This window comes from Ranitomeya variabilis, chromosome 3, assembly GCF_051348905.1.
Source record: "Ranitomeya variabilis isolate aRanVar5 chromosome 3, aRanVar5.hap1, whole genome shotgun sequence".
Taxonomy (NCBI): Eukaryota; Metazoa; Chordata; class Amphibia; order Anura; family Dendrobatidae; genus Ranitomeya; species Ranitomeya variabilis.
In genome coordinates this window covers 608,340,085-608,362,666 of record NC_135234.1, presented here as the reverse complement: position 1 = coordinate 608,362,666, position 22,582 = coordinate 608,340,085, and the positions used below count along the sequence as shown (strand labels likewise).

The 22,582-nt window shown below is 42.0% G+C and overlaps 1 protein-coding gene across 4 annotated transcripts in view; it reads left to right on the top strand.

Annotated features, from left to right (window-relative positions):
* Nucleotides 1–731: 731 nt before the first annotated feature.
* The window catches only part of VWA8 (von Willebrand factor A domain containing 8), a 523,579-nt gene continuing 501,728 nt past the window's right edge, over nt 732–22,582 (top strand). Inside the window, exons 1-3 of one of the 4 annotated variants that reach the window (XM_077297321.1) lie at nt 732–862; nt 3,258–3,413; nt 21,884–21,961. In XM_077297321.1, coding sequence (XP_077153436.1) covers nt 3,269–3,413; nt 21,884–21,961 — 223 coding nt within the window. In that variant the 5' untranslated portion in view covers nt 732–862; nt 3,258–3,268. Of the gene's footprint in view, nt 964–3,257; nt 3,414–21,877; nt 21,962–22,582 lie in introns of all 4 variants that reach the window. The other 3 variants (XM_077297318.1, XM_077297319.1, XM_077297320.1) reach the window with 3 other exon arrangements.

Sequence of the window (22,582 nt, the reverse complement as noted above, 5' to 3'; positions counted from 1 at the left end):
GTACACCTCTCCTCCTCGCACTCACTGACTATATACAGCCGTGTACACCTCTCCTCCTCACACTCAGTGACTATATACAGCCGTGTACACCTCTCCTCCTCACAGTGACTATATACAGCCGTGTACACCTCTCCTCCTCACACTCGGTGACTATATACAGCTGTGTACACCTCTCCTCCTCACACTCAGTGACTATATACAGCCATGTACACCTCTCCTCCTCACACTCAGTGACTATATACACTTCTGGTAGGCATAATGTCATTTTTGTTACGTTGTAGGCATGTCCTGGTTTTCTCCAGAGTGCAGGGCGCCATTTATTATGGTGGGAGAGCTGATATCTAAAGTTTTGTGGAGGGTTGCCTGTGGTGGGATTTGGGGGGTGCATACGATGCTGGGGGGATGCCTGCAGTGAAACGTTGGCTGGGGGTTGTGTATGATGCCATGAATGTGTCTGGTGGTATTTGGGGGTCTATAATGCTGGGGCCTGGGGATATCTATGGTAAGCTTTCTTCATCCATATACACCTCCCAGTACATTGTAACGTCCTCATTAGGGTACAGGCTGGATGTATTGGTGTAGAGAGGACCTACCAGCCGGACCCTCGCTGCTCACACCCAGTGACTATACCATACTGACTGAAGCCCCTCAGTTCCGCACTACATCGCTGGGTACTGAGCACTGTGCAGTCACGTGTTGCCTGACGTCACTGAGATGATATTGTGTTTTGCTGTTGCTGCACATGACAGGCGGAAGGGTTTCCGGGCGGACTTTGTGCTCCTAGATTCTTCTTCCCCCGTAGCTCATGTGCCGGTGAGGTGACACAAGAACCTGGGTCGTGGAGGACACGGAGAGTGACAGAGTGAGGAGCGGAGGCGGGTGGGACAGATAACTCTGCTATACCGGCAGCACTGGCTGGTCGGTGCCCGGCGCTGCCACTGTACGGTCCGTCTGCTCATACAGGCACAGCGTGTAATAGACTGCCTGCATAGAATGTGTGTACGGTGACCCTATGGGTGAGGGACATGTGAGACCTGAGAGTAGGGGCAGCCTCCGGTGTAATGTCAGGTGGCCGCAGCACATGGCTCCAGCTCTGGGGGTCGCACTCGGATGTAGAGCTATGTGGCCACTAGTGACTGTGCTGGTTTCCCACTGGTGTCTCAGGCTATGTGCCCATGTTTCCGATTCCATCGCCCTGCGTTTTACCTGTGGATTCACCGCGGATTTCACCTGCCTTTTTACACCTGCAGATTCTAATTATGGAGCAGGTGTAAAACACTGCGGAATCCGCACAAAGATTTGACATGCTGTGGAAAATAAACCCCACTGTGTTTCCGCGCGGTATTTTCCACAGCATGTGCACTGCGGATTTGGTTTTCCATAGGTTTACACGGTGCTGTACAACACATGGAAAACTGCTGCATATCCGCAGCCAAATCTGCAATGTGTGCACATAGCCTTATGGCTCATTTCCATCCGTACTGTGATCGCCTGCCCCAACTGGTTCTGCAGGATCAGACAGAGATGACCACATATTCTGGCTGTAATCTCTCTAACATGACATTTTCCCTAGATTACAGTTTTTTTTCCCAATTGTCCAGAGGCATATAAATAAACCATTAATATACATCTTATGAAGTTATTATTATAGCGCCATTTATTCCATGGCGCTTTACATGTGAGGAGTGGTGTACGTAATAAAAACAAGTACAATAATCTTAACATGGGTCATGACTGGTACAGGAGGAGAGAGGACCCTGCCCGCTTCATGCCGTTTTTTGATATATTTAGTATTTCTTAGCTCGTCATCTCCATGTGAGTGACTACTGGCGCAGAGTATACCCATTCAGGAGCACACGCTCCTCTTGCCTTGCACTAGGGGTGATGTGTTCCAGCTTAGCAGCTCAGATGTTGTGTTGTTGCATTGGTGCCCACAAACGTGCAAAGTTGTGTGCTTCAGTGCTCCCCACCATCATCCGCTCTGTGCTCACAAGCTATATTGAATAGCTGCAAAGTTGCTTGGTTTTTACAAGCACTTTGCAATTATACCCATACAAGAACATGTCAGTAGGATCTACCATCCCAGGTCTATATGGGCATATAGGTCATAGGAAGCTGAATAAAATTCTATCCTATTCCAGAGAAATCCACATTTTCATATAAGTAAATGAGGTGTTAAGGTCTGTGGGCCGGACACTGATCTGCCTCCAGAGATTATTGTAAGTGAAACCGCATTACCAGTGTGAGACATGTAGTGACTGACAGTCTGCTCTCCTGATCTCACTGCTGAGCTGGTGAGATCATTATCCTAATTGAGCAGTGCTGTGCTTTGTCTCATTACAAACACATTTGTAGCTGCACCTCGCCTCTTTTGCTGTCACTAGCTGCATAGCTATGCCTCACTACACATAACACTTGTTTAGCTTGCTGTGTGAGGGGAAAGACAGTTCAGCAGAGCTAACAGCACTGTGAGAGGAGCAGGAAATGGTGAAGAGTGCTTACAGACGGCATGTGACGTCGCACAAAAGTACAGAGGCCAATAAGGACCAAAAAACCAAAAGATGCGTTTTAGGGAATGCACGGCTCCCCTTCCTCAGGGTGTCATTATCGGCCATTTCCTGCTGGGTATCCAGGGATGCTACCGGCCGGACCGCTCCTGGCTCTACAGTGCAGACCCCGCTCCATAGAGTTAAGAAACGGATCAATTGCCAGACCCCTATCCGCAAGCCGGTCTGTCTCAACAGCATGGAGCTATTTAGTGCCAGCAGAGCAGTGTGCAAACACGGTATCTAACTTCATTTCTGATGGTGGTACCAATGTGCACATTGTATGTTTAATCCACCCTGCAGCCAACATATTGTTGGGTGAACAGTGTTCACTATGTATCGTTTTAAAGCCATTAAATTAGGGCAAGAGATCCTCATTTGTTTGCTATTTTCTGATTCATCAGTTTTGATTCCTCACACGGATTCCATAATCTGTCTGCAGCTTGCACCTTTGTTGCTCCTCTTTTCTATACCTCCTTAAAAGAGGTGCTGGAGTGCTTTTTTTTTTTTAGAATTTTTAAATCTGCCTTTAAGAATTTCACCAGTTGCCATAATGTGTCCTTTCATATGATGGGACCAGCTCTATTGCAGGGCACCTAATTACTAATTTGTACCCATACTATAGTACTTTGTCTCTGTATCTAAACATTCAAGACTAAAGTTAGAAATCATTCCACTATCTCATATAATATATATTTTTCTTATTTCCAGCTCTATGACTCATGCAGTCCTTACTTCGCTTGCCCGCCTCTGGGACTCTCCCAGCTTCTTCACTGCGAAGGGTCAGATGTCTCTTCAATCAGTTGCTGAACTATCGGGGTATTACCCCACAGCCAGTCCTCCTCAGGAGTCATACCACGTCTTCAGGTATGCAAAAACAGCAGCATGTATATTGGGGACTAAGACTGGGTTCAGTTGAGCAATATGTCTACCGTAAGTCAGGGTTTCTTTTTCTGTCCGAGTAGGTTTTGACCCCAAATTAGACATTTTGGTTTTTTTTTTATAACGACCAGTGAGATCAGATGAAATGCATGCACATGTAATTTCTAGCACCCTCTGAAACCTCTTTGCATGTACTCACACCTAAATAACATGTTAAGGCTTCACATGAGTATGTCCAATTGGGAAGTTTTAACATATGCAGCAAAAGTGAACTTACAATCATACAGCATGTGGTTATAGCCTCCACTTTGCATATTGCTTGGCCATAATTTCAGTTATTTGGGTTACTACCTAATTATGTTGGATGACAATTAGTTATGCAGAGTTCAATGTATGGCCTTCATGCTGGGTGTAGCAGGCTTGTGGTTCGCTCCCTGACCTATTTTTTGACAATGTCTATAAGATTTCAGAAATCTCATGCACACACCTTTTTTGTTTTGTTTCCTGACTGTTTTGTCAAAGAGCTGCTTTCTGGTGCGACTGCTCCATGGAGAAAATTAAGTTGCTCACCTACAATTATTGGGGTTCTGCCGGGAGCAATTGCCACTTACTACATAGTGAGCTCGCTATATGTACCCCCTGCAAATTTAAGCTGTCCATCAGGGTAATGATTAGTCTCTCCAGGTTTCATATATATACTGTACATATATATATACACACACACACACACACAATCTCTATCTATATAAACTGTGTGGGTTCAGCTCATAAGTAGGCATTAATTTCAGTACAGGTCTTGGTGCAAACACTAAGTAGTGTTTATTGCGCTCTTGTAAATCCTGGAATCTACTCAAACCAAGCTAGTCAGTAATCTAGTGTTACTGGTACAGATTTCCCAGGATAATCATGACCAGACACCTCGTTAATACCTACACTGTCGACCACTTTACTTGACACCGTCTTACAACACACAAGCATAGGTGTGTGTGTGTATGTGTACATATATATATATAATATATATATATATTTTATACCAACCAGCACTCCTAATGTGAACACGTGCACGCTGCAAACTGCATAATATAGATAAAAAAGAACACAGCAGCACATGTACATGAATCTAGGCCATGTGAAAACAGACAAATATCCAATATGAATCATACTTCTCAAAAATATTTTTTCACAAATTTTTTCAAAAATTTTTTTTTCATAAAACTTACAGTAATAGATGAATTGAAGATTCTTAGCGCATAAATTGGCCAATTCATGTGTGCCCATCAACCGTGGCAAGGTGATCTCCTTCTGATGGGTCCTACTCTACCGTACATGCCACTCTTGGGCCACCAGCCTACAACTATGGACAAACATGTCACTCTAGGGCTAAACCTACAATTTATGGGCAGGTAGAGTTGATTACCGCCACCTGAAGGGGCAATGGGAGGAGTGCAAGATCAGCCTGGAAACAGCCACATCCAGTAACTAAATAGAGGAAAAAAAACCAACCAGCACTCCTAATGTGAACACGTGCACGCTGCAAACTGCATAATATAGATAAACAAGAACACAGCAGCACATGTACATGAATCTAGGCCATGTGAAAACACAGACAAATATCCAATATGAATCATACCTCTCAAAAATATTTTTTGCTATGCGCTAAGAATCTTAAGAATCCTATATATATATATATATATATATATATATATATATATATATATATATATATATATATATATATATATATATATATATATATATATAATTAGTACAGACCAAAGGTTTGGACACACCTTCCCACTTAAGGTTTTTTTTCTGTATTTTCATGACTATGAAAGTTGTACATTCACACTGAAGGCATCAAAACTATGAATTAACACATGTGGAATTATATACTTAATTTCAGTTGTTTCACACTTTTTTGTTATGTCTAAGGCTACTTTCACACTTGCGTCGTGCACTGCACGTCGCAATGTGTCGTTGTGGCTAAAAAACCGCATCCTGCAAAATTGCTTGCAGGATGCGTTTTTTGTCCATAGACTAACATTAGTGACGCATTGCCACACGTCGCAACCGTCGTGCGACGGTTGCGTCGTGTTGCGTCGGACCGTCGGCACCAAAAAACATTGCATGTAGCGTTTTTTTTGTGCGTCTTGTCCGCCATTTCCGACCGCGCATGCGCGGCCGGAACTCCGCCCCCTCCTCCCCGCACCTCACAATGGGGCAGCGGATGCGTTGAAAAACAGCATCCGCTGCCCCCGTTGTGCGGCGCTGTCACTGCTTGCGTTGGTACGTCGCAACGACGCAATTCGTCGTGCGTCGTATGACGCTAGTGTGAAAGTAGCCTTATTATCTAGGTTCTTCAAAGTAGCCATCTTTTGCTTTGATGACTGCTTTGCACACTCTTGGTATTCTCTTGATGAGCTTCAAGAGGTAATCACCGGGAATGGTTTTCCCTTCACAGGTGTGTCCTGTCAAGTTTAATAAGTGGGATTTCTTGCCTTATAAATGGGGTTGGGACCATCAGTTGTGTTGTGCAGAAGTCTGGTGGATACACAGCTGATAGTCCTACTGAATAGACTGTTAGAATTTGTATTATGGCAAGAAAAAAGCAGCTAAGTAAAGAAAAACGAGTGGCCATCATTACTTTACGAAATGAAGGTCAGTCAGTCCGAAAAATTGGGAAAACTTTGAAAGTGTCCCCAAGTGCAGTTGCAAAAACCATCAAGCTCTACAAAGACACTGGCTCACATGAGGACCGCCCCAGGAAAGGAAGACCAAGAGTCACCTCTGCTTCTGAGGATAAGTTTATCCGAGTCACCAGCCTCAGAAATCGCAGGTTAACAGCAGCTCACATTAGACACCAGGTCAATGCCACACAGAGTTCTAGCAGCAGACACATCTCTACAACAACTAAGAGGAGACTTTGTGCAGCAGGCCTTCATGGTAAAATAGCTGTTAGGAAACCACTGCTAAGGACAGGCAACAGACAGAAGAGACTTGTTTGGGCTAAAGAACACAAGGAATGGACATTAGACCAGTGGAAATCTGTGCTTTGGTCCATGAGTCCAAATTTGAGATCTTTGGTTCCAACCACCGTGCCTTTGTGCGATGCAGAAAAGGTGAACGGATGGACTACATGCCTGGTTCCCACCGTGAAACATGGAGGAGGTGTGATGGTGTGGTGGTGCTTTGCTGGTGACACTGTTGGGGATTTATTCAAAATTGAAGGCATACTGAACCAGCGTGGCTACCACAGCATCTTGCAGCGGCATGCTATTCTATCCGGTTTGCGTTTAGTTGGACCATCATTTATTTTTCAACAGGACAATGACCCCAATCACACCTCCAGGCTGTGTAAGGGCTATTTGACCAAGAAGGAGAGTGATGGGGTGCTACACCAGATGACCTGGCCTCCAGTCACCCGACCTGAACCCAATCAAGATGGTTTGGGGTGAGCTGGACCGCAGAGTGAAGGCAAAAGGGCCAACAAGTGCTAAGCATCTCTGGGAACTCCTTCAAGATGGTTGGAAAACCATTCCTGGTGACTACCTCTTGAAGCTCATCAAGAGAATGCCAAGAGTGTGCAAAGCAGTCAACAAAGGAAAAGGTGGCTACTTTGAGGAACCTAGACTATAAGACATATTTTCAGTTGTTTCACACTTTTTTGTTAAGTATGTAATTCCACATATGTTACTTTACAGTTTTGATGTCTTCAGTGTGAATGTGTAATTTTCATAGTCATGAAAATACAGAAAAATATTTAACTGAGGTGTGTCCAACTTTTGGTCTGTACTGTGTGTGTGTGTGTGTGTGTGTGTACATATATATATACAGGTCCTTCTCAAAAAATTAGCATATAGTGTTAAATTTCATTATTTACCATAATGTAATGATTACAATTAAACTTTCATATATTATAGATTCATTATCCACCAACTGAAATTTGTCAGGTCTTTTATTGTTTTAATACTGATGATTTTGGCCTACAACTCCTGATAACCCAAAAAACCTGTCTCAATAAATTAGCATATTTCAACCGTCCAATGAAATAAAAGTGTTTTTTAATAACAAACAAAAAAACCATCAAATAATAATGTTCAGTTATGCACTCAATACTTGGTCGGGAATCCTTTGGCAGAAATGACTGCTTCAATGCGGCGTGGCATGGAGGCAATCAGCCTGTGACACTGCTGAGATGTTATGGAGGCCCAGGATGCTTCAATAGCGGCCTTAAGCTCATCCAGAGTGTTGGGTCTTGCGTCTCTCAACGTTCTCTTCACAATATCCCACAGATTCTCTATGGGGTTCAGGTCAGGAGAGTTGGCAGGCCAATTGAGCACAGTAATACCATGGTCAGTAAACCATTTACCAGTGGTTTTGGCACTGTGAGCAGGTGCCAGGAAGCATGAAGTGCTCCAAAATCTCCTGATAGCTAGCTGCATTGACCCTGCCCTTGATGAAACACAGTGGACCAACACCAGCAGCTGACATGGCACCCCACACCATCACTGACTGGGTACTTGACACTGGACTTCAGGCATTTTGGCATTTCCTTTTCCCCAGTCTTCCTCCAGACTCTGGCACCTTGATTTCCGAATGACATGCAAAATTTGCTTTCATCAGAAAAAAGTACTTGGGACCACTTAGCAACAGTCCAGTGCTGCTTCTCTGTAGCCCAGGTCAGGCGCTTCTGCCGCTGTTTATGGTTCAAAAGTGGCTTTACCTGGGGAATGCGGCACCTGTAGCCCATTTCCTGCACACGCCTGTGCACGGTGGCTCTGGATGTTTCCACACCAGACTCAGTCCACTGCTTCCTCAGGTTCCCCAAGGTCTGGAATCGGTCCTTCTCCACAATCTTCCTCAGGGTCCGGTCACCTCTTCTCGTTGTACAGCGTTTTCTGCCACATTGTTTCCTTCCAACAGACTTACCATTGAGGTGCCTTGATACAGCACTCTGGGAACAGCCTATTTGTTGAGAAATTTCTTTCTGGGTCTTACCCTCTTGCTTGAGGGTGTCAATGATGGCCTTCTTGACATCTGTCAGGTCGCTAGTCTTACCCATGATGGGGGTTTTGAGTAATGAACCAGGCAGGGAGTTTTTAAAAGCCTCAGGTATCTTTTGCATGTGTTTAGAGTTAATTAGTTGATTCAGAAGATTAGGGTAATAGGTCGTTTAGAGAACCTTTTCTTGATATGCTAATTTATTGAGACAGGTTTTTTGGGTTATCAGGAGTTGTAGGCCAAAATCATCAGTATTAAAACAATAAAAGACCTGACAAATTTCAGTTGGTGGATAATGAATCTATAATATATGAAAGTTTAATTGTAATCATTACATTATGGTAAATAATGAAATTTAACACTATATGCTAATTTTTTGAGAAGGACCTGTGTGTGTATATATATATATATATATATATATATATATATATATATATATATATATATATATATATATATATATATATATATATATATATATATATATATATATATATATAATTTGTGAGTGTGTGTGTGTATACATACGGTGCAGAACAATAAAAAAAAAAAAAAAAATGTTAATAGTTTAATATCAATTAAATCGAATTTGTCAGTAGCTTTTTAAGCTGAGAACCACATAATCTGGTGTAAGAGAATCTGATTATAGGAATGTGTCACTTACTGGGCTGTGTGCTGTAATTTTAATACAATCAGTGGTATTTAAACAGCAGATTATCACTAGAGGACTAGGTCTCACATAGAAGGCGGTCTAGCTGATCTGTGTGATCCCCACCACTGATTGGCATCTTGCTGACAATGTACACTGTTCACAGGAAGCTGTCACAGGGGTGTAGACAGGATTGAACACAGCTGAGTATTCTCACCACTGCTACATCTATAGCAGAAAAATCAGGATGACGCATCACTGGAATCAGGGTCTAAGCCCCTCCATTGTGCTGCTCTCAGATTACATAGCAAAAGCCTGCTGACAGATTCCCTTTAATAATCTTTATTAATAATCTTTATTTTTATATAGCACTATCATATTCTGCAGCGCTTTACATACATTATTATCACCGTAGCCCAATGGGGCTCAGAATCTAAATTCCCTAGCAGTATGTCTTTGGAATGTGGGGGGAAACCGGAGAACCTGGAGGAAACCCACGCAAACACGGGGAGAACATACAAAATCCTTGGTGGAAGTTGAACCCAGGACTCCTGCGCTTCAAGGCTGTAGTGCTAACCACTGAGCCACCGTGCTGCCCTTTCACAAAATGCAAAGTGAATGAATAAAAGAGAAAACTAAATTAAGTTGATATTTAGTGTGACCATTTGGGACGACACAGCGTTTAATCTTAATTATCCAGGTGTAAATTCAGTAATCCAGGAGGCGGACTAGAGGCCCACTGACTCCTCATGTCTCTACATCATTCTTAGGCTTCATGACCGCATCAAAGCTTCCATTTTTCTATGTACTCGCATACCATTTTGAACGAACTCGACAGGGTGATTGTCTCAGACATTTTGGAGAATCAAACACAGATCTGTGGATTTAGGCTTGCACATATTCTTCTGTCTGTTTATAATTTTGGAAAAACTCGATGACTTGATATAATTGCTCTGTGGGGGCCATATCATGACTTCTATGACTCCTTGTTTTTCTTTACACTGAAGATAGTTCTTAATGACATTGAGTTAATGTTTAGAGTCATATACTTGCTGCAAAATTAATTTAGAGCCAATAAGACACAAAACACACTGATTGTATTACATTATAGATAAGTATCTGCTTGTATTTCTTAGTATTGAGGACAAGGTATGTGCAAAGTTGAGTACCATAGACACAGTGGTTGGCCAAGGAAACTTAGTGCAGCAGGTGAGACACATCATCTTTACTTCCTTCAAAATTAGACGAAGCAGTGCAATCGGCTCAAAACCGGCAGCAACAAGTGGGACCAACATATACCCAACTACAGTTTGTAGAAGTCTGGCCAGAAGTGGTTTTCATGGTGCAGTTGTTGCCTAGAAGCCATACCTTTGCTTGACAAAGACCTTTTGGTGGTCGAAACGTTGCTTCACTATGGCAGAATAAAATTCTTCTTTTTAAACCACCACACCTGGATGGAGCGCTGTTCGTCTATCTGTTTAATTTCTTGGACTATCCAGGAGGGTTCCTTGGACTTGGAACAGGCGCCCCAATATAGTGAGTGCTGTCAGCCATCTTTTATACATTAGAAGCCATACCTTTGTCATGGAGAACAAGGCCAAGTGACTCAATTATGTACAAAAACATAGGAACTGGGATGCAGACGAAGGATTGAAGAGTGCTATAATAATGAGTGACTGCAGTGAATCAAGATGGGGGTTCTTTTTAAGCTTTACGGTCCATCTCTGCAAATGAAGGTGGGAATTTGTTAAAGATTAATAGTGTTCTCGATGCTGGGAAATACAGGCAGATCATGCAGTGCCATCAGGGAGGTATCTGGTTGGCTCACAATTTATTCTCCATCAGGACAACAGCCCCAAGTATTATCTTGATCATAAAGAAGAACAAGGAGTCCTGGAAGAGATTATATTGACCCCCTCAGTGTTCTGATCTCCACATTATTTAATCTGTCTGGTTCTACATTGTCAGAGAAGTATTAAAATCCATAAGACCTCTCCAGGGATACATCTCGTATCGTAAGGCAGTTGTCTATACTGGGAAGATACGAGATGTGCTGTATCTGAGACAACGGATACTGGAAGCCTGTGCTAGCATTTCTTCTGCGGTGTTGCTATCAGTGTGTCAAGAGTGGGAGAAGAGGGTTGCATTGACAATCCAACACAATGGGCAGCACTTTGAACACATTTTATAAGTGTTCTTTATAAGTGTTGCTTTCTTCCGTGATGTGAAACCCATAAATTACTTTCCAGCATGCTATTTTCTGAAGTGGTTAACCAGCCATTACAAGGGTTTGAGTTTTTGTGAGTTGGTGAAAGATGGGTGAGATTCCTACTCGCCATATCTGTTCCTCAAGGGTGTGGTTGGGGAAGTTAAATGTACAGCCACTTTCTTTTTGCTATGTTTTGTGTTTGGAGAGGAAAGTCTCAAGTTGGTGGCTCCAAGAGGAGCTGAAGACGTATGATGGTCTGAGCGGGTGAATCCCGTAGAGACAAGGACTTTGCTGTAGTTTATCTTGTGTTTTCTCCATTATGCCAGAAAGGCCATGTTTGTTTTGTTAAACCCTGCTATGGTTTATGCTGTGCTATAATAAACCAGCCCGTGATTTACCCAAGAAGCGTTCCTGTGTGTACCTCTGCAAGCAGCCGAGTAAGTCAGCCCCTCACAACTATATGGGGGCACAATGTACGGGTACTAGTCTAGCAGATTTGCAATTCTCCAGAATAAAACCTGCCGTGGACGTTACAAAATAGTCACTGCAGCCATAGATGACTTCATTGAGAGGTGCAGTTTCTACAATGGGTTCACTTTTTTCTGCTGTTCTGGCACCTTCGGGGCTCTGCAAATATCACACCTAAATTATTGTAGCAAAATAGGTGCTCTAAAGCCAAATAGCGCTCCTTTCCGTCACAGCCCTGACTTGTGGCCTAACAGTAATATCTGGCGACATATGGGGCAGCACCGCATTCGGGAGAAATTACGCAAGAAATTGTGGAGTCTAGTTTCACCTATTAACCCTTGTGTATCTGACAAATTTGCAGCATATACAAAAATTTAATTTTTACCATTAAAATGTAATATTTCCACGTCTCAATGTTATAAAAATCTGTGAGGCATCTGTGGGTTCAAAATACTCATTACACCCCTAGATGAATTCCCTGAGGTCTAGTTTCCAAAATGGGGTCAGTTGTGGGAGGTTTCTGCTGTTTTCACATGTCAGGGGCTCTTCAAATGCGACATGGTATTCACAATCTATCCCAGGGAAACAGCGCTTTTTCCTTTCCTAGCCCTGCCATGTTGAAAAGCAAAAGTTTTTGACCACAAATGGGGTATAGTCGCGTTCGGGACAAATTGTGCAACAAGTTATGGGGTCCATTTTCTCCTATTATCCATTGTGAAAATTATAAATTTGGGGCTAAAACAACATTTTCGGGAAAAAAAAGACAATTTTCAATATGACGACCTAATGTTATCAAGTTCTGTGTAGTACCTGTGGGTTCAAAATGGTTACTATTCCCCTGGATAAAATCCTTGAGCGATGTAGTTTCCAAAATGGGGTCACTTTTTTTCACTGTTTAGGCACATCAGGGGCTCTCGAAACGCATGACCAAAATGTGATTATGTATTTTCACAGCTCTGCGTTATAAACGTATGTGAAGCACCTGGGGTTTTAAAGTGGTCTTGGCACATCTAGAAAAGTTCCCTATTGGGTCCAGTTTCCAAAATGGGGTCACTTGAGTGGTGTTTCCACTGTTTAGGTACATGAAGGGATCTCCAGACGAGATGTGGCTTCCACTCTCAATTCCAGACATTATTGCGTTCAAAACGTTAAACTGCGCTCCTTCCCTTCCCAGTCCTGCTGTTCAGCCAAACAGTGATATTCCCCACATATAGGGTGTCTGCGTACTCAGGAGAAATTGCACAACATATTTTGGGGTCCATTTTCTCCTTTTCCCCTTGTAAAAATAAAAAAGTTGAAGCTAAAGTAACATTTTTGTGAAAAAAATTAAATGTTCAGTTTTTTTCCTTCCATATTGCTTCAGCTGCTGTGAAGGGTTAATAAACTTATTGAATGTCGTTTTGGACACCTTGAGGGGTGCAGTTTTTAGAATAGTGTCACATTTGGGTACTTTCTGTCATATAGGCCCCTCAGTCCCTTCAAATGTGATGTGGTCCCTAAAAAAATGGTTTTGTAAATACACGGTGTGCAGAATTATTAGGGAAGTTGTAGTTTGATCACATGATACTTTTTATACATGTTGTCCTACTCCAAGCTGTTCAGGCTTGAGAGCCAACTACCAATTAAGTAAATTAGGTGATGTGCGTCTCTGTAATGAGGAGGGGTGTTGTCTAATGACATCAAAACCCTATATAAGGTGTGCTTAATTATTAGGCAAGGTACATGGCCAAGGTAAGGAAGGCTGAAAAACGACCACCTTTGAACAAGAAACACAAGATAAAACGTCAAGACTGGGCCAAGAAATATCTTAAGACTGACTTTTCAAAGGTTTTATGGACTGATGAAATGAGAGAGACTCTTGATGGGCCAAAGGCTGGATCAGTAAAGGGCAGAAATCTCCACTCCGACTCAGATGCCAGCAAGGTGGAGGTGGGGTACTGGTATGGGCTGGTATCATCAAAGATGAACTTGTGGGACCTTTTCGGGTTGAGGATGGAGTGACGCTCATCTCCCAGACCTTCTTCCAGTTTCTAGAAAACAACTTCTTCAAGCAGTGGTACAGGAAGAAGTCGGTATCGTTCAAGAAAAACATGATTTTCATGCAGGGCAATGCTCCATCACATGCCTCCAACTACTCCACAGCGTGGCTGTTCAGTAAAGGTCTCAAATAAGAAAAAATTATGACATGGTCCCCTTGTTCACCTGATCTGAACCCCATAGAGATCCTGTGGTCCCTCATAAAATGTGAGATCTACAGGGAGGGAAAACAGTACACCTCTCAAACAGTGTCTGGGAGGCTGTGGTGGCTGCTGCACGCAATGTTGATCGTAAACAGATCAAGCAACTGACAGAATCTATGGATGGAAGGCTGCTGAGTGTCATCATAAAGAACGGTGGCTATATTGGTCACTAGTTTTTTGGGGGTTTTGTTTTTGCATGTCAGAAATGTTTGTTTCTAAATTTTGTGCAGTTATATTGGTTTACCTGGTGAAAATAAACAAGTGAGATGGGAATATATTTGTTTTTTATTAAGTTGCCTAATATTCTGCACAGTAATAGTTACCTTCACAAACAGATATCCTCCTAAGATAGCCAAATCGAAAAAACCCCACTCCAACTTCCAAAAATATTAAGCTTTGAGATTTGAGTCTTTTGGGTTGATTTAGATTGAACATAGTTGTTGATCAATAATAAAAATAATCCTCTAAAATACAACTTGCCTAATAATTCTGCACACAGTGTATTTTGTTGGAAAAATGAGAAATGAAGTACAATATGCCATGAAAAAACATTCTCAGAATTAGTGGGATCTGTTGAAGCGTTCCAGAGCTATGACCTCATAAAGTGTTAGTGGTCAGAACTGTAAAAATTGGCTTAGTCATTAAGGTCAAAACTGGCTTGGTCACTAAGAGGTTGAATGAACGCCTGACCTGTTTATGTGCAGGGCCACCCAGGTGCACTAATCAAAGCTTGCAGGTGTAGGATTTAACCCTAGCCTCCCTGACCTTAATAGTTAATTTAGAAGGTTAAAAGTGGGAGGGGGCTCCTTCTCTCACCGCTTCGACTCCCACAACGCAGACACGGCCTGTTTATAGTGAAATAACGACCTCCTGGTCTACCAGCTGCCGTGGTCTGTTAGGCTCTGCTTTAAGTAGTGTTTAAAAGGCGTTTTGTTAATGGGAAGCAGATGGCTGTAATCAGGGCCGTACATAGAAATCATAGGGCCCCATAGCAAAAGTTCTAATTGGTCCCCCCAAAAAAAGAAAATTTAGAAGGGTCACTGAAGAGCATATCTCACAACTTTGCAGCCTTTACAAAGTAATTTTCCATTTACTAAAGCCCTAAATTCCCCTTTCATTTCACCCATAAAGTATAATGCCAACAAAAATGCCCCCAAACACTGTATGATACCCCCACAGTGAATTCCTCCACAGTACTCTAGACGCCAGTATGATGACCCTACTTTACCCCACCTCAACAGCCCTCCATGCAGTATAATTGGCCTACATATAATATATAATATAATGGCCTCTACATCTCACCACACTGTATGATGGCCCCCACTAGCTCTCCAAACACTAAAATGTCTCTGACACAGCCCTTCACACAATATGATGGACCCCACACAAACCTTCAGACTGAATTGCTTGCATACAGTATAATGGTTCCCTCATAGCCCTTCAAATATTGTAATGGCCCCCGCATAGCCCTCCTATTATTATAATGGTCCCTGCATAGCCCTCCAAATATAATTGCTACAACATAGCCCTCCATATAGTATAATGAACCCCATAATCCTCCATATATATTATAATGCACTCCACATAGTCCTCCATATAGTGTAAAGCACTCCCCATTGTCCTCCATACAGTACAATACATTTCCCATAGTCCTTCATACAGTATAAAGCACTACCTTTAGTCCTCCATACACTATACTGCACTCCTCAGTTCTACATAGACCATACAGTGTAATGCACCCCCATCGTCGTCCATACAGTATACTGCACTCAACACAATCCTCCATACAGTATAATACACTCCCCATAGTCCTCCATACAGTATAAAGCATCCCATAGTCCTCCATACAGTATAATGCAGTCCTCATAGTCCTCCATACAGTGTAAATCTCCCCATAGTACTCCATTAAATATCATGCACCCCATAGTACTCCATATAATATAATGCACTCCCCATAGTCCATACAGTATAATGCACTCCCTATAGTCCTTCATACAGTATAATACACTCCCCATAGTCCTCCATACAGTATAAAGCATTGCGTAGTCCTCCATACAGTTTAATGCACACCACATAGTCCTCCATACAGTATTGCACCCAATAGTCCATGCAGTATACTGCACTTGCCATACTCCTCTTTTGTATAATGTACTCCCTATAGTCCTCCGTACAGTATAATGCAGTCCGCATAATCCTCCATACAGTATAATGCTCTCCATAGTACTCCATTCAATATCATGCACCCCATTGTACTCCATACAATATAATGCACTCTCCATAGTCTTCCATACAGTATACTGTACTTCCGTAGTCCTCCATACAGTATAATGTACTGCCATAGTCCTCCATACAGTATACTGCACTCTCCATAGTTCTCCATACAGTATACTGCACTGTCCCCATAGTCCTCCATTCGGTATAATTCACATGATAGTCCTCCATACAGTATAATGCACCCCATAGTACTCCATATAATGCACTCCCTATAGTGTTCCATATAGTATAATGCACTCCCCATAGTCCTCCATACAGTATACTGCACGTCCCATAGTCCTCCATATGGTATAATAAACTCTCCATAGTCTGGTTTTTTTCAGTCAAGATGGGGTGCAGAGTGTACATTAATGAGAAAAAAATGAACTTTTTTGAATTTACCAAATGGCTGCAATGAAATCAAAGAGTGAAAATTTAAATGGTTTTGAATACTTTCCGTACCCACTGTAAATTTGCCATACTAACTGATCCCCGACGCCCTCGTCTCCTGCAAACAATCAAAAAATAATAAACCAACATATACTATCCTTTCCAACTTAGTCCAAATACTGAGTGTCCCACTGCGATCTCACATGTAGAACAGTCACATCGAGAGATGTGACCTCTCCACCCGGCCTCCGGTAATCGCTCCCGCAGTGTATAACTGAGCCACTGTGAGAGTTCACCGGAGTTCATCAGCTTCGGTGCTCTCACTTACGGCACTACCGCTATGTGAGAACTTTCCAATGCAGCAGTGTCGTAAGTGAGAGCACCAGAGCTGATCAGCTGATGAACTCCAGTGAACTCACGGCGGCTCAGTGATACTCTGCGGGAGTGATCGCTTCCTGTTAGGGTATCGCTGGCGGCCGGGTGAGATTAATGCGGGACACTCAGTATTAAATGGACTACGGCAGAAAGGCGAGTATATGTTGGTTTATTATTTTTGATTGTTTGCAGGAGACACGGGAATTGGGGATTATGTGTACGGTGAGTATGTATTTTGTATGTGAATATGTAAATGTTTTGAATCTTTTTTTTTTTTTTTTTTTTTACAATTGAAGGCGCCGGATGAGGTGACTATTCTTCCATCATCGGCTCATGCTGTCTGTTATATGTGACAAAATACGTAGCCGGATGGGGGGAGTAGTCCCATCAGACGACGCCTGAGTACACACGTCGCATGTGTACACACATAGACAGACACACATGTCTTCTTCGCCCACACCCAGACACGCACATATTCTCCGCCCACGCATAGAGACACACATATTCGCCGCCCACACACAGACACGCACACATGGGATGTAGTAAACAGAATGAAGAAAATGAATAAATAAAAAGAAAGAACATAAATTATAGGTCAAAAAATATGCTGCAGATATATAACTACTTCAAATCTTCAAAATTAAAATAAGCAACATATGCTTGAGATTTCAGGAACTTCATAGCTACTTTCATCATTCATAAGAGAGTGACAAAATAATATGCAATGAAGCTCAATATGCAATCAGATATGTTCAAAACATTATTAAATGAATTTTCCATTTTCAGGAAAGTCGACTTTAAGGGTATGTGCATACGCTGCGGATCTGCAACAGTTTTCCATGCATTGTACAGTACCATGTAAAACTATGGAAAGCAAAATCCACAGTGCACATGCTGCGGAAAAAATGCACGGAAACGCAACGGTTTGTTTTCCGCAGCATGTCAATTCTTTGTGCGGATTCCGCAGTGGTTTACACCTGCTCCTCAATAGAAATCCGCAGGTGGAATCCGCTGAAAAACCGCAGGAAATCCCCAGTGCGGTTTACCTGCGGATTTACCAAAAACAGTGCGGAAAAATCCACACACCATTCCACAGCGTGTGCACATAGCCTAACATGTCGCTCAAACACCCACGATACTCGGTGCTTTCCCGAGCACCCGATGCAAACTGGAGTAGCAAGCCTTTGCACTCAACACTAATGATGACCTATTCAATATGCCGATCTAATGTTATCAAATTCTGTGTCATACTACACTCACCGGCCACTTTATTAGGTACACCTGTCCAACTTCTTGTTAACACTTAATTTCTAATCAGCCAATCACATGGCGGCAACTCAGTGCATTTAGGCATGTAGACATATGGTCAAGACAATCTCCTGCAGTTCAAACCGAGCATCAGTATGGGGAAGAAAGGTGATTTGAGTGCCTTTGAACGTGGCATGGTTGTTGGTGCCAGAAGGGCTGGTCTGAGTATTTCAGAAACTGCTGATCTACTGGGATTTTCACGCACAACCATCTCTAGGGTTTACAGAGAATGGTCCGAAAAAGAAAAAAAATCCAGTGAGCGGCAGTTCTGTGGGCGGAAATGCCTTGTTGATGCCAGAGGTCAGAGGAGAATGGGCAGACTGGTTCGAGCTGATAGAAAGGCAACAGTGACTCAAATCGCCACCCGTTACAACCAAGGTAGGCCTAAGAGCATCTCTGAACGCACAGTGCGTCGAACTTTGAGGCAGATGGGCTACAGCAGCAGAAGACCACACCGGGTACCACTCCTTTCAGCTAAGAACAGGAAACTGAGGCTACAATTTGTACAAGCTCATCGAAATTGGACAGTAGAAGATTGGAACAACGTTGCTTGGTCTGATGAGTCTCGATTTCTGCTGCGACATTCGGATGGTAGGGTCAGAATTTGGCGTAAACAACATGAAAGCATGGATCCATCCTGCCTTGTATGGAGCATCTTTGGGATGTGCAGCCGACAAATCTGCGGCAACTGTGTGATGCCATCATGTCAATATGGACCAAAATCTCTGAGGAATGCTTCCAGCACCTTGTTGAATCTATGCCACGAAGAATTGAGGCAGTTCTGAAGGCAAAATGGGGTCCAACCCGTTACTAGCATGGTGTACCTAATAAAGTGGCCGGTGAGTGTATATATAAAATACTTGAGGGTTGTGCTTTAGAAAATGGGGTCATTTGTTGGATTTCCACTGTCTAGGCACATCGGGGGGTCACCAAATGCACAAGGTGGCCGCTAATTATTCCAGCAAATTTTACATTCAAAAAGTCAAACGGCGCTCCTTCCCTTCTGAGCCCTGTCGTGTGCCCAGACAGTAGATTTCCCCCACAAATGAGGTATCGGCGTACTCAGGAGAAATTATACAACAAATTTTGGGGTCCATTTTCTACTGTTACCTTTTTGAAAATAAAAAAGTTTAGGTCTAAAGTAAATTTAAAAAAAAAATTAAATGTTAATTTTTCCTTCCACATTGCTTCAGTTTCTATGAAGCACTGAAGGGTTAATAAACTTGTGGTTTTGAGCACCTTGAGGGGTGCAGTTTTTAGAATGGTGTCACTTTTGCATATTTTCTGTCATATGGGCCCTTCAGTCACTTCAAATGTGATGTGCTCCCTATAAAAAAAGTTTTGTAAATTTTGTTGGAAAAATGAGAAATCACCGGTCAACTTTTAACCCTTATAACTTCCTGACACAAATGTGCTGATGTAAAGTAGACATGATGGAAATTATATTTATTAACTATTTTGTGTGACATATCTCTCTGATTTAAGGGTACAAGAATTAAGTTTCCTTTTTTTCCACAAGTAAACGCTAGTCATATCAAAGAAATTTTACCACTATCATGAAGTGCAATATGTCACAAAAAAACATTCTCCGAGTCAGTGGAATACGTTGAAGCTTATAACCACATAAACTGACAGTGGTCAAAATTGTAACATTTGGCTTTGGTCATTAAGGGGTTAAATCTGCACCAAATCTGGAACTCACAAATAAGCAATGTGTGCATGAGATGTGAAGATTCTCATTTGCTGGCATTGGGAAACCCTTCAGGTTTTGTGACAAATCTGCACTGAAAAAGCGATGTATAAACGCAGCGTGTACATGCATCCATAGTTGTATATCTTCCTCACAGTTACTTCTACTATTGGTTCTGATCTATAGCCACAGTTATACATGCCATATTTATCAGAATACAGATCAGATTACCTAGCAGTAAAAAGCATACCATATGTACTCGAGTGTAAGCCGAGGCACCTAATTTTATCATAAAAAAAACTGAGAAAAAGTATTAACTTAAGTATAAGCTGGGTATGCTTTGTCCCCTCATCCCCATCCTGGTATACATGACTCCTCATCTCTATTATTGTATGCACGGCTCTTCATCCCTATTCTGGTATGCACGGCTCTTAATCACTATCCTTGTATGCATGGCTCCTCATCAGTATCCTTGTATGCATGGCTCCTCATCACTATCCTTGTATGCATGGCTCCTCATCACTATCCTTGTATGCATGGCTCCTCATCACTATCCTTGTATGCATGGCTCCTCATTGAAATCCTTGTATGCATGGCTCCTCATCCCTATCCTTGTATGCATGGCTCCTCATCCATGTAAGCAACAGAGGATCAGTCCTCAATATTAAGGTAACGGTGGGCAAAAGGGTATTTGAAGGTAATCTGTCAGTAGGATCAACCCTCGTAAGCCTTCTTTATGGGCCCGCAGGTCATAGGAACATGAATAAAGGGATAGCTTTATTTTTCAGATCCAATGTCTTATTCCAAAGAAATCTACGTTTTTTTTTTTTAAATAAATGAGCTGTTGAGATCCATGGCCTGGACACTGATCTGCATGATAATCTGCCTGCAGAGCTTATTTTTAATGAATGAGGCATTACCAAGTAATGACTGACACTCTGCTCTTATGCTGACACGCAGCTTAACAGTGATATCAAAACTAACACGGTATTGCAGAGCTCACTCTGTAATGAGAGAACGTTTATGTTTGCACTGCAGGTGTCCTCTTAGTGCATCAGCTTCCATATTACAGGCAGCCAGTGTCAGGGGAGAGGGGCCGTACAGCAGAGCTGACAACGAGACAAGGTTCAGCTCTGCTGTACTGTGTTAGTTATAATCAGGCACAAGTCTACATCAGAGCTGACAGCACTGTGGGAGGACAATTGCTGCTGCAAATGCTTTAATGAGACAAAGTTCATTTTTGCTATACTGTGTTAGTTCTGATCTCACTGCAGAGCTGTGTGTGATTGAGAGCAAAGTATCAGTCATTCTGTGTCTCACAATGGTAATGGCCCCTTTAATTTACAATGACCTTTGGAGGCTGATTCTCAGGCAGGTCAGCATCATCCCCATAGCCTGGAACAGCTCATTTACATGTAAGAAAAACATTGATTTCTCTGCAATAAAAAATTAGGTCACAGATATCAAGGTATCATTTTATTCAACTTTCTATGACCTGCATGCCCAGAGCAATCAAACAGATAAGGCAGCACTCTATAGCGCTATAGCATGCAAACACAAAAATATGAGAATTGAATTGCATTACTGCACTAGAAATATGAAAACTTGAGAAAGCTTAGCCCATAAATTGGCCAATTCATGTGTACCTGATTTATATTTGGATGTGACGGTCAGTTTTTTTGATATTTTTTTTTTATATCTGCATGCCCATATAGACTGCTTACGAGGGTTGATTCTACTGACAGATTCCCATTAAATACATTATGTAAATGTGAGTTAGGAAATGCAGCTGATAGTCACTCATCATGATTTGCATACAAATGACTTCATAAAAATTGAGATTAAATGATTTTTTTTTTTCTACAGGTGCAGGTGACACAATTAATATTGGAGATGTATCCTATAAAGTAAAAACACCACGGAACCCAGAATTGGTGCCCCAGAGTTATAGTAAGCCATCATTCTATTATTCAGAAGCTTATTTACATATGTTACCTTTGTTCTTGACCATCTCATTAGATTTATCATGTTAACTATGTATTTTTATTTGTGTCTTATACTAGTTTAATTAATATTTTTAAATTCTCATCACTTTGCTTAGTTAGACTTTCAGTATTATACTTATGTTGTCATTGCAAAAAATGAGAAAAAACAATATAATCTAGGCAGCCTACAATTATGAAGCCTTTCAAAGTCAGGTTTCTGTTGGATTACTTTTAAAAGGAATCTGTCATCAAACTTTTGCCACTCTGAAAGCAACATAATGTAAAGATAGAGACCCCGATTGCAGCGATGTGTTACTTACTGCACTGCTTGCTATAGTTTTGATAATCTCCTGCTGATAAAAGTCATTTTATCACTAGAATACTAGTAAGGCCATGTTCACACTTTGCGGCGTCCCTCTGCGGGTTCTCCCGCAGCGGATTTGATAAATCTGCAGGGCAAAACAGCTGCGGTTATCCCTGCAGATTTATCGCGGTTTGTTCCGCGGTTTCCGCTGCGGGTTTCCGCCTATACTATTGATGCTGCATATGCAGCAATATGCAGCATCAATAGTAATGTTAAAAATAA